This window comes from Macaca thibetana, chromosome 9 (genome assembly GCF_024542745.1).
Source record: "Macaca thibetana thibetana isolate TM-01 chromosome 9, ASM2454274v1, whole genome shotgun sequence".
NCBI lineage: Eukaryota > Metazoa > Chordata > Mammalia > Primates > Cercopithecidae > Macaca > Macaca thibetana.
This window is the reverse complement of record NC_065586.1, coordinates 43,278,445-43,291,995: the sequence shown is the minus strand read 5'-3', so window position 1 is coordinate 43,291,995 and position 13,551 is coordinate 43,278,445. Positions and strand designations below refer to the sequence as shown.

General features: G+C 38.3%; 2 protein-coding genes across 6 annotated transcripts in view; one reads left to right on the top strand and one right to left on the bottom strand.

The window, feature by feature from the left end:
- LOC126963224 (mitochondrial import inner membrane translocase subunit Tim23) overlaps positions 1-13,551 on the top strand; it is a 901,060-nt gene that overhangs the window by 472,147 nt on the left and 415,362 nt on the right. The window lies entirely within an intron of this gene.
- PARG (poly(ADP-ribose) glycohydrolase) overlaps positions 1-13,551 on the bottom strand; it is a 138,440-nt gene that overhangs the window by 15,715 nt on the left and 109,174 nt on the right. For all 5 annotated transcript variants that reach the window (XM_050805313.1, XM_050805311.1, XM_050805312.1 and 2 more), the window contains 2 exons: positions 12,866-12,974; positions 3,430-3,535 (listed from right to left, as the gene is read on the bottom strand). In XM_050805313.1, the coding sequence (XP_050661270.1) occupies positions 3,430-3,535; positions 12,866-12,974 (215 nt within the window). The remainder of the gene's footprint in view (positions 1-3,429; positions 3,536-12,865; positions 12,975-13,551) is intronic.

The following is a 13,551-nucleotide window of genomic DNA, read 5'->3' as shown; positions in this document are numbered from 1 at the left end:
ACCCCATCTCTACTAAAAATAAAAAATGAAAAAACCCCAACAAAACAAAACAAAAAGTGTCACCCACTAGAGACGAACCATAGTTAATCTTGGCACATAAACAGATAAACATAGAGAACCTCAAATTTGTGTGTGATATTTTATATCCATAATTTAATTTTAAAATGGTTTATATGGCATACATTGTGTATTTCTCCCATTTGTCGATATTCCAAAACCATCTTTCCCTGTCAACAGATACATTTCTATAATGGTTTTTAAAGGAAGCATAATATTTTATTGTATAAATGTACCATAATTTCTTTTTTTTTTAGCATCATAGTTTTAGTAACCAATTCCCCACTGAAGGACATTATGACTCATTCTAAATTTTTAATGAGTATTTAGGCTAATGAAGGGGAGGGAAATGTCACAGTTACTCCAAAATTTAAATCTCAATGGTTGAGGAAACGAATTATATAATGGAAATCTTTGACTACTATGCTTGATAGGCACCAGAGCAGGCACAGCTGCAGTCTGAAAGGCTTTTAAGCCAGAAAAAAAGAAAAAAAGGAAAAGAAGTGAACACATTTATAAAGCTTTCCAAACTGTCTATCACAAATGACCATGGCTTACTGCAGACCTAGCTTCTGGATTGATGACTTGAATCTAGTCATTCATTTTACTTAAGAGAAAGACAGGAAAAAAGTGTCTGTCTTAAGATCAATAAGCCCAGACTGAAAAACAGGTTTCCTCAAACACTGAAAATAGTACCATGCAGTTTTTGTCTTTGAATTTGAAGAAAATATAGGCGAAAGTCTTTAGCATAAAGGGACAGGAAAGATCTTTACAAGCACACCACAAAAATGTGAACACATAAAAGCTAACTCAGTAACTTCAGCCTAATCAGTTGAAATAAATGAAGCAGAAAAATGTTTGTAACATATAACAGTTAAACAATTAATATGTTTTAACATACAAAGAGTTATTATTAGCTAGTGATAAAATCAAACTACTTCCAAAGAGATGAATGGGCAGAAGGCATGAAAAAGCAATTCACAAAACAAACAAATGGCCAATAAACATGAAAACTGTTACCCCACAAAGAAATGAAAAAGAATGACAAAGTCCTGTCGTGGTGATGCTGTTCATGTGAGGAAGACAACGGGAATTGATATCACCTTTCAGAGTGCAATCTACAAGGATCAAAATGAAGTATACATATTCTTTGAGTCATTAATCTCACCTCTAGGAATTTACCTTAATTACACATTTTATATATATATATAATTGTACTACACACTGTAGTACTGCTTATAATATAATGAAAACAAACTGTGAATGGAGAATCTGTGAAATAAATTATGATACATATATGCATACAACAGAATACTGTGTAGCCACTAACAAATGCTGAGTACTCAGCAGATCTACGTTTGTTAGATGGATAGTTGAAAACTATCCACGAGGCCGGGCGCGGTGGCTCACGCCTGTAATCCCAGCACTTTGGGAGGCTGAGACGGGCGGATCACGAGGTCAGGAGATCGAGACCATCCTGGCTAACACGGTGAAACCCCATCTCTACTAAAAAATACAAAAAACTAGCCGGGCGAGGTGGCGGGCGCCTATAGTCCCACCGCACTCCAGCCTGGGTGACAGAGCGAGACTCCGTCTCAAAAAAAAAAAAAAAAAAAAAAAAAAAAAAAAGAAAACTATCCATGAGACTGCAGACTTTCTAAGAGGAGGCTGTAGAATAGAATAGAGGCTGTCACCTCATCAACAGTTACACAGATTGCCACAGAGATGACCTGAAGGATGGCCACCAAATGCTGACAGTGAATTCTGGTGATTTTTATACACTTCATGGTATTTTTCTGGATTTAAAAGAAATAATAAATGTGTCATTTTTATAAAAATATTAAGAAGCATTTTACTGATGAGGGGAAAGGCAGTTACATTATGACAGACTCAAGCATTCCCAAAGAGATGAATTTTATCTAAATATAGTTCGGCTATTAAGGCCAGCTGGCTGTTTTATGTCTGCTTTACTTTGTTAACTGTGGTATAACAAAGAATTTTTCTGGCGTGCCATCTTGGGTTCCTGGTAGAAGCTTCAAAAACCCTTGGAATTTCCTGAGTGCTGGTGCTTTTGTTCTGCTAATCAGGTGATTCACATTGCACTCCCGGGAGTCAGGGGAGGGCAGAGACCGAGCTCAATCATGTGGCCAATGATTTAATCAATCATGCCTACAGAATGAGACTTCAATGAAATCTTTCGTCACCAAAGGTCAGTGCAGCCTCCTGACTGGTGTAGCAGACTGATGTGCCGGGAGAGTGGGGTGCCCTGACACTAAGGGGAAGGGTTGTAGAAGCTCTGCTTTCCCTTCTAGGCTTCGCTTTATGTGTTTCCTTTATAATAAAACTGTCATGGTAAGGACAGGACTTTTTTCCGAGTTCTGTGAGTCCTTCTAGTGAATTATCAAACCTGAGGTGGGGACATGGGAACCTCCTGGAACAGCAACCAGCTGGACAGAAATGTGAGTGGCCTGGGAATCCCCCTGAAACTTGTGGATGGAGTCTGAAGTGGGGGCAATCTTGTGGACTCTGTCCTCAATAGGCAAGATCTGCCATTACTCCAGGTAGTTGGTGTCATTTGCAATGCAGTACATCCAGGTGGTGTCAGATCAGTTGGGATGAAATGGAAAAGTAATCATCCTAAGTAATGATATAGTATTATTTTCTGTAACTGATACTTCGAAAAAATGTCAATGTAATAAATGGCCAATAGCTTTGTTGATCGGGTTTTGTGAATTTCCTACCACAAACAATAACACAAAAGAAATGTTTCTGCTTCTTGGACATCCAGATGCCTCCTATCTGTGTCATTCATGCAACTCTCCCAGGCTGTGCTCCCACAGCCCCGTGGGCCTCCACTACAGCACTCATTCCCATGTACAGCATCGGTCTCATACTGCCTCTCTCTCATATGCTGGACTGTGAATTCCAAAGCAGGCATCACATCTTCTCCATCTTTGTATTCTCAGAGCCTACCACTGTGCCTAGAAAGTGGCAGAGGTGCTATTAAGTTTGGTGGATGAATGAGTCAATGAAATAACTGTCCATAAAAATCACTCCAGTGAAGGGAAGTGCTTGAGTGCAAGCTCAGGTTTGAAACTTCACAGTCATTATATGCTTTTCTCCCCCTGCCAACCTTTCAATATTCAATGAAATACTGTGTCCTGGGAGATCAAAGTGATAAGCAACCTTTGCAGGAAAATGATAAATTAAAATAAGAATTACTTTAAACATAATAGGAAAAAAGAAAATAGTGTTAAATATTCCTTTTCCTTTTCTCTTAGATTTTTGTGGTCTCATGACAGGACATTAGCAATCTGGCTTTAACGTTTTTTCGTGGTCAGAATGCTTTTATCCTTCTCTACAACAACTTACCTTTTAACCTGGCATCACCCCCAAAGGCACCACAGCCCCAGTTTCCTGTGGCTACTGCAGAAAGATTCTCTGAAGAAATTCCAGGACGGAGAAATCCACAGTAAGCCTGCAGGATAAAAGAAATATCAAAGCCTGTGAGTGCCTAGACACTAACAGTGTTTCTGACTAATGTACTAGGATCGGTGTCCAGTATTAAGCTTATGTTCAACTTCTCATTTTTTTTTTTCCCATAGGGGCCAAAATAGAGGGAAAAACAAAGAAGGAAGAAGGGAGAGAAAAACCTGGGATTATGCAAGGAAGAGACTAAGAAATGATAAATTCTAATATTTATTTGTTTGAATGCTAAGCAAATAAAATCCCTTAAACTAATACAGGTCCCAATTTCTTTTTCCACTTCAAACAAACAGAAATGAAAATAGCAGAGATATTTCAAGAACTAATAGGATCCCAATTATAAACTACTAGGAAAAACCACCAAAAAAGAAAGGCACTTGTTAGAACAGTTTTCTTTTTGTTTGAAGGCTTTAATCACTATTCTTTTCATCAGGCAAAGGGTCACTATTATGCCTCCTCAGCATTCTCTCTCTGAGTTATGGAGACTAGATTAATAAATGTGCTTCCTGCTACTGAAATACGTAACAAAGAGCAAGCAACTGTCTATAGAAGGGATTCCTACACCTGGTTATGAAATAACCTTTAAGATGCCTTTCGGCTCTAAGATTCTCTAGTTTCACAGCTCTGTTTTAAGCTAGAATATTTAAAAATTTGCCAGTAATCTGAGAAAAGTAAAATATATTCTGAGAATGCTGGCTAAGTATTAATTAAATGAACAGCTCATTTTCTATATGAGAAGACCATTGTGTAAGATCCCAGAGTTCCTGATTTCCACCTCTTTGCTGTCAACTAGTTGATCTTTCTGCCTTCTTTCTACATTCTTATTTTCTGAAGTGATCAGACTATAACAGGTTTAATATAACAGCAAAGCAAAACTCCCCTGGGTTCTCAAGTTCCAAACAAAGCCTAAAATATAGCTTACATATAATAGCAAATACAATTAAAAGAATGATCTTGACAAATGTTCCCAGAGAAAAACCAAGGATAAAGAAAGATGCTTCTATGAAACCCACACATAGAAATATAGTAAATTGTTCTTTGAAGTTTTCACAAAGGTATAAAAATTTATTTTACAGACTGTCTCGATGGATTAACAAGGCTATTCCTTCCATACCCTCCTAGACTGTAAATCCTGACAGATATTAATTATAAGTTGGTACCAGATCATTATTCAACACTGTAGTACAGAGCTTACACAAGTACTCACAAATTACCTGCATAGTCAGACGCATGGAGCTTCTGAAAATCTCTTTCAGGTCAAAAAAATCTAAGAGCTACATTTGTTTTGAATAGGCTCTTGAAAGACAGTCTGTGTCATTATACCAACAAGGGAGAGAACAAACCCTCTGGAAGAATAAACATAACTTTGCCGCTTTGTTTCATGTCAGAATTTTCTAACACGCCTAGAGAGAAGGAGGCTTCCTCAGATTCCTAGTTTATTTCTGCGTTTTATACTGTCAGGATGGTTTTAGTTTCTTTCTTACTGTTGTCTCTAAATAACTGGGTTAACTTTACTTCAATGTGCAAAAACAGCTTAGTGAAACTAAAGCCTAATGATTGAGAATTTGAAACATTTAAATTATTAGAAGCAAAATCTAGTATAAAATATTATCAAATTTTCCTGGAAAATTATCTATCTTGAAAAATGGCCATAAAAACAAACCATGAAACTGAAAATAAACCTCATTCAGTGTTTAGATCAAATTTTTAAAAGCTCATGGCTGTAACCCCAGTACTTTGGGAGGCTGAAGTGGGAGGATCGCTTGAGCTCTGGAGTTTTGAGACCAGCCTGGGCAATATGGCAAGACTTTGCCTCTACAAAACAAAAAAATTAGCCAGGTGTAGTGGCGCATGCCTGTGGTCTCACCTACTTGGGAGGCTGAAGTGGGAGGACTGCTTGAGCCCGGGAGGTCTAGGCTGCAGTGAGTCATGATGGCGCCACCACACTCCAGCCTGGGTGACAGTGAGACTCTATCCCCCATCCCTGCCACCAAAAAATATTAATCAGATAAAAATTAAATGATAAAATTACATAGAAATTAGAATAACTGGTTATAACGATTAAATACAAAATTATTTTATTCTGTTAAGAAGCAAGCATTTGTAAGGTCAAAAATAAGACAGCGGTAGTATGCTGCCCCGAGCCCTCTCTGGAAGGTCAGCCCAGGCTTCTCCCGTTTCTAGGAAGAAGGATACCTTAAACGCTGGAGACCAGGGCAGAGCCTTGAATCAGGGCACCTTTCCTTTAATGAGTAGGAATTGAACTCCTTTGGTAAAGAAACAAAGCTCAGATAAGGATAGAGGCCTCAAAAGAGTTGCCAAGTTCTCACTCCATAGAGAAAGGCACTAGGAATTCTCAAGAGCTCTATACTGGCATATGTGTTTGTTTTCCCTCACCCAGAGCAAGAGTACTTGAGAAGACTGATCAGAGAGCTGCAAGGGTAAAAGAAAGCCAGCTTGAACTCTGGCCATACCCTGGCCTGATATTCTGCAATGACAGAGCAATTCATTTTTACTAATAAACAACTCAGAAGGGGGAAAAGAAAAAGGAAGCACTGAGACCTCAGGATAGTAAGCAGAAGATACCAATGAACAACCCTATCTTGGAATGAGTTTTGATGGGAAGGGAAGAAGACAGGGAACAGAAAGGTAATTTGGGAGTCCTGAAGGTCGCAAAGGGGTGTGTTGAGAAGCAAGATGAAAATATTGGTACCTAGAGTTAAAAACCAGAGACCAATCAGGAAATGGTAATGATAAAGATGTAGGAAAGAAGGAAAGAAAATGGAAAAGAGACCAAACAAAACTGGTATAAGAGTCTACAGGCCCAAAATGAGGCCCAGAAAATAAATGGTATCCAGGGGAATAGTCTGGCACAAATGTGCACACGCACACTTAAGTAAGATCTTTGGCTTCAATATCAATTTTAGCAGGCCCAAGCAGATAGACAGTTACGTGCTGCATAGTGATGTTGCAGTCAACAATGAAGCACAAACACGATGATGGTCCCATAAGATTAAAATACCATATTTTCATAGTACCTGTCCTATGTTTAAGACACAAATACCTACCATTGCATCACAACTGCCTATAGTATTCAGTACAGTAACATACTCTACTGGTTTGCAGTCTAGGAGCAATAGGCCATACCATCTAGCCTAGGTGAGTAGCAGGCTATACCACTTACGTTGTGTAAGTACTCTGTGATATGTGCACAGTGACTGCTTCTCAGAACGTATCTCCATCTTTAAGTGATGCATGATTTTACTTAAAGATTTCTTTCATTATCATGTAAATACATTATTCTATTTGCTAGAATAATTTAATAATTATTGTTCCTAAGGAGTTGCTCATTTATATGAAATCAATCTACTATACTTCTTTAACTTAATACAGAGTAGATATTGATACTGATTTTCTGAGGTTTTTAGTATTCTGTGATTTCTTACGACTTTTTTTTTTTTTTTTTTTTTTTTTTTTGAGACGGAGTCTGGCTCTAATGCCCAGGTTGGGTACACTGGTGTGATCCCAGCTCACTGCAACCTCCACCTCCCAGGTTCAAGCGATTCTCCTGTCTCAGCCTCCCGAGTAGCTGGGATTAGACTTTATCTCTAAAATAATTATAACATTAATACATTGTTTTTGCTATTCTAAAATGCAAAATAAAATGAAAGAAGTATGCAGATCTTAGTTTCCTGATGTATAAAATCCAAGATTGGGATATGTATTTAATTGTTATTCTGATTCTATATGTTGGGAAACTTAAGGGAAAACCCACTACAAATGATACATTTGGAACATTCTTGAAAAGTAAAGTGACACATATTTTATGAAAAGATTATAAGTTCTCAGATGCTCAATTTCTTAGAAATATCAGCAGCAAATATTGACTGGTTTTGTTATCAAGCTTTCGTTTAATAACAGACCTATTCCAAATATAGTGGTGAATAATAACAAAAACATCAATAAACAGATCAATTTTTTAAAAAGGTAAATAGGGATGATTTCTATCTCTCCACCTTGTTCAACTTCAGATTCAGAAAGCTCCACAAAACATACTCATTACTTAATCCTACCTAAAATCCTACCTAACATGGCAAATACAACTTTTCACAGGTGGTTTCTTTCTTCTCTTGCAGCGCTATTTGCCACTTTTACAAGACGAAGTCATAAATCTTTCTAATCCTAAGATAATTCTCCTTTAGAATGACACCCAGCTGATCTCTCACAGGATTAAACATTGCTTCACAGTATCAGTCAGATAAAAGGAGACTGGTTCCCTCCTTTAAAAACCAACTCTACTTGCAGGTCATGAAGTGGGTCCAGTAAGACCGGCGGAGCCTGGACGGAGCAGACCTTTTCCAGAGGCCTGGAAAGCACTTTGTAGGATTGGCTTTTCAATTATTAAGTGGTGAGTAATGCTTAAAAGTAGCAAACAGGTCCCCAGAGGTCAGAGATCCATACTGAATTCTGACGGTGAAAACTGGTCTTACTGCTTTTTCACTTAGAAAAATGTGGGTTTTTTTCTTTTCCTCCTTTCTCTCTGGCATGTATACACACACAAGCAGAATTGTGCAAGTCATCTCTAAAGTGATTTCACACAGACTTCTGCTCTAAAACAAAGTTTGCAAAACATGAGATACAAAATATTAAACATTGTCTCCAAGTTGTGCTGTCAGTTTATGTGAGATTCCTGCTGCTCATAACCAAAATTCTTAAGTCAATTTTAATAGGTAAATGTAGTTAGTAAGGGACAAATGCTTTAATTTAGAAGGCCTAAAGTTGTTTGGATTAATTTCTAATTAAGTTGCCAATGACATTTAACAAAATCATTTACTGCTTTTTCCTTTTTCAGTGAAAGAATTAAAAACTAATTATTTGCTAAAAGAACACATTTTTTGGAATATATCAGTGAATAAAAGAACGCACATTTATCAGATGCCTTCCCATGTGCCAGGCTCTGAACTAGGTGCTTTCTCAAAGTTAGTCCAAGTGTTGATAGGCTCTATTACACTGGAGGTAGTTCCTTGTCTCACAGGAATTTGAAAAATAGCAGGCAACCCTCAAATTTCCTTGAAAAAGTGTATCAAACAGAAAAGCATATTGAGAAAAGCATTTAACAGGTACCTTGCTCATAGCAGAAGTTTATGACCACAAAAGAAGAGTGATTCAGGCATAAGCAGGTAGGAGACTATTCCAAAAGCAGAAACATTCTCAATGATTTAAGTTTGAACCATAAAAAGTCTAGAAGGTCAGACCTAGTTATAGTAGTCTCTATGTGGAGGACTTACATTTTTAAAAAATGATTTGGCTGGGCGCAATGCCTCATGCCTGTAATCCCAACACTTTGGGAGGCCGAAGTGCACAGATTATCTGAGGTTGGGAGTTTGAGATGAGCCTGACCAAAGTGGAGAAACCCTGTCTCTATTAAACACACAAAAATAGCCGGGTGTGGTAGTGCATGCTTGTAACCCCAGCTACTCGGGAGGCTGAGGCAGGAGAATTGATTGAACCCGGGAGGCGGAGGTTGCAGTGAGCCGAGATCATGCTATTGCACTCCAGTCTGGGCAACAAGAGAAACTCCATCTCAAAAAAAAAAAAAAAAAGACTTGAAGTCAGGGGAGCCTGGATTTGAGCTCTGGTTTGGTCACTGACCAGCTATGTGACCTGGCCTGCGACAAATTACTCAACTTCCTAAGAAGTGAGCTCACTATCTCTAAATTAGAGACAAGAAAAATAGTTATGCCTCCCTGAGTGGTTAGGACTAAATCAGACACTGCATTTAAAGTGCTAAGTAGAATGCCTCATACAGAGTAAGCAATCATTTACTATTGTTATCTGTATAATTTGAGAAAAAAAAAAAATTCCACCTGCATTTGACTGAAAGGAATCTTTTATGAATTATAAACTAGACTTTATTGACATGAATAAGTGACATGAATAATTGCAGGTGGAAAATGAATGTACACCTGCATCACTATACATTAAAAATGAACCCCTCTGCTTCATATGGCTTCATCTGTCCCAAACTTGATTTGACACTCAACTTACTAGGCTTTATTGAGCACTCGAAGAGTATTTAGGAAATATATAACATTTTGTGATATATTGAGTGATTTAAGATAATGTACTTATGTAAATTCTAAAATGTTTACCTCGAAAACCTAAATTAACATTGTCTAAGATGTTATTTAGGCCAGGTGTGGTGGCTAATGCCTGTAATCCCAGCACTTTGGGAGGCCGAGATGGGCGGATCACCTGAGGTCAGGAGTTGGAGACAAAACTGGCCAACGTGATGAAATTCCATCTCCATTAAAAATACAAAAATTAGCCTGGCGTGGTGGTGCGTGCCTCTGGTCCCAGCTACTTGGGAGGCTGAGGCAGGAGAATCACTTGTACCCGGGAGGCGGAGGTTGCAGTGAGCTGAGATCGTGCCATTGCACTCCAGCCAGGGCAACGAGAGTGAAACTCCGTCTCAAAAAAAAAAAAAAAAGTTTTTAAATTATCGATCAAGTCATTTAACAAAATATTTCTGAGACACTTCCATAAGGCAGTGTGACTGACCGCCGCCAACTCCCAATGAAATAAAACTCTTGTTGCCAGATTACTTAAAGACTCATTCTTAGTATCAAATGCCCCTCATGAGGACTCTATATTCTATAAATAAATGTTCTTCCATGTTGCCAATATTTACAACTAACTTAACCTATTCACATATATCTTTTAAATTTCTGGTGTCTCTGAGGATGGTCAAACTGAAGGTTGGTGATACACAAGTAAGTGCAGAGAGAATCAACTGGACCTGGCAATTTTAAAAAAGACTTATGCCTGAAGTTATCTTCTTAAAAATTGAGGATAACTTCTAAAAGTGAATGATCTAGTTCTCACAGAAAAGTATATGTGGGAGTATAGACTTCATTCATAAAATAGGGAACCTTTCACTTTGTATTAATGTATTAATCATGGCTACACACATTTTGGTTCTACTTTCCTTTTCATATATTTCTCTCCAACAATCTACTGCTTATATAAATGTCCTCTTGACCATGTGACAAATTCACATATACATGATTGGGTAAGTAAAACCTCATGAAAATTTAAAGATAAAACTGATTCTACTCGATATGCTCTATCATAAAAACTTCATGGCACTGGGGACAACTGCTTTAAGGCAAGAGTTTGGAACAGTGAAAATAGGCTTACATTTAAAATGTATCTAATTGCTAGTAAAAGATACTTTTCAGGCAGGGCGTTGTGGTTCATGCCTATAATCCCAGCACTTTGGGAGGCTGAGGCCGGAGAAGATCGCTTGAGCCCAGGAGTTTGAAATTGGCCTGGGCAATATGGTGAAACCCAGTGTATCTATAAAAGAAAAATTAGCCAGGTGTGGTGGTGCACACTAGTACTCCTGGCTACTCAGGTGGCTGAGACGGGAGGATCACCTGAGCCCAGAGAGGTTGAAAGTCTGCAGTGAGCTGTGATCGCGCGTGCCACTGCACTCCAGCCTAGGCAAACAAGACCCTGCTTCAAAAAAAAAAAAAAAAAAAAAAAGATAATCTTCAGTACAGGCAAATCTCTGACTTTCAGAATCAGGTAGGAGAGAACTTTAGAACTGTTGATACATCAAAGGCCAGACATTCTGGATAGCTTTTCTTTTCTTTTTTTTTTTTTTTGAGACGGAGTCTTGCTCTGTAGCCCGGGCTGGAGTGCAGTGGCCGGATCTCAGCTCACTGCAAGCTCCGCCTCCCGGGTTTGCGCCATTCTCCTGCCTCAGCCTCCGGAGTAGCTGGGACTACAGGTGCCCGCCACCTCGCCCGGCTAGTTTTTTGTATTTTTAGTAGAGACGGGGTTTCACCGTGTTAGCCAGGATGGTCTCGATCTCCTGACCTCGTGATTCTGGATAGCTTTTCTGAGGGATTACTTTTTCTTTTTATTTTTAAATAAATGATGTCTGTTATGTAAGTTCAACTTTAAAAAATAGTGCATTATTCTTCAAACATTTTATAAAGTTTGAGAACTCTAAACATTAAAATAATTTAAAAAATTATACATACGAGAATATGTTCAACAATAAATTAGATTCTCCCAAATAGATCAGGATATAAGATACTTAATTATGTTCAAAATATCTACTAAGTTTTAAGTGTAGTAAAAGTCTGTCTAGATCACTGTTATTATTCTCAGAAGTCTGTGTAGGAACTGGCACACCATGTAGAACCATGTAAAACCACAAGCCTCATTATCCTAATAATCTCATAACCAAATCCTACTCATGGGAGTGAAACACTGATCTTCAGAATTGGGTCAGTCTTCTTGGCTGTGTGAATAATTTGTGGAACTAAAGAAAATCTCTAGGCTGGGCGGAGTAGCTCACGCCTGTAATCCCAACATTCTGGGAGGCCGTGGCTGGCAGGATTGCCTGAAGTCAGGAATTCGAGACCAGGCCGGCTAACACAGTGAAACCCCATCTCTACTAAAAATACAAAAATTAGCTGGGTGTGGTGGTGGGCACCTGTAATCTTAGTCCTTGGGAGGCTGAGGCGGGAGAATCGCTTGAACCCGGGAGGCAGAGGTTGCAGTGAGCTAAGATCACGCCATTGCACTCCAGCCTCAGCCACAAAAGTGAAACTCCATTTCAAAAAGAAAAAAAAGAAAAGAAAATCTCTACTGAGTGAATAATTTGAGGAACTAAAGAAAATCTCTGCTGTTTTGGGAAAGCCCAAAATCCAGAGAACAGAATCAGCTCTCTATTGTGTAACAGAGTTTATTTATTATGGTTGCCAATACTGAAAATCTGAACAACAGGTATGGCTCATTTTTATATTTCTGTAATACAATAAAAAAGAAAAAAAATGAATATAGTAGGCAGCACTAAGTATTACAGAAAATAATAGATTCCATCATAAATCTTACCTAAAATAGAACATTTGACCTGGCTTTTTCAGTTTTTCTGTTTTAACCCTGATAGCATACTTTGTAGAGAAAATGTCATTAAGCAGGTCTGAGAAAAAATTTTCAGAGCTCATTCGTTTCTATATGGTTTTACAATGATAATGTTCCATAGCAGCTAAGGTACTTGATGAGATAAATGCATGTGTGGGTTTAAAACTAAGCAACAGCCTATCTGGCAACCTTAGCTGCTAATCAAACAATTACAAAATGGAAAGTACATCTTGTACAAGCTGACACAGCCATTAAATCAGGAGAGCTGTGGGCAGACATACTGACACTGCAAGAATTACCAGAAAGCATTAATTTCAGCATTAATAAAATGGCAGTAAATAGATGACAGCTGCCGGATGAACTAAGAAATAAGGTTACTGGCCTTGTTCAGCTCGCGTCTGATTTTCTCAGGCACAAACTGATCGAGGTAGCGTCTGAAGTGAAGAGCATCGATGGCAACGATTTCAGTGCAGCGCCGCTGCCAGTCGTCCCTGGGACAGGATGGAAAGGGGAGAAAAGATAAGGAACAGGTAGTCAGTCGCTCAAATGAAATCCTCTCAGGGGTCAGGTTGCCAAGACTTTAGCTGTGTTAAAATATTCAAAACAAACAAACCAGTGTCTGCAGGTCTGAGCAAAAGGAAAGGAAAAGAAAGGAAATACCCTTTATTTTTAGATTGAGGCATATACAGTGTGCACTGTCAGACATTAAAGAGTAAAATGAAAAATTACCCAGAGACAACACAATGACATAGTGTAAACAGGTAAATCATTTATAGTAAGTCTCAGAGGTTAAAGGATTTGGGGGCAAACAAAAGGAATCTAGTTCTTTGTTTTCCTCTAATACTAAGGACATGGCATTTGCATCTTGACAAAAGCTCATTCCTCCTTTGCTTTGAGAGATCCGCTTTAAATCACTGGGGTTGTAACATCACTATGTACTGTCCAGGAAATTCCTAAGAAGTGTTACAAAAATGTGAAATAATTCAGTACAGCATTCTACCTACTGTGCTCAATTGCTGACTGTGAGAAACTTTTTAAAATAACAAAGACATCAAAGCAGACAATACC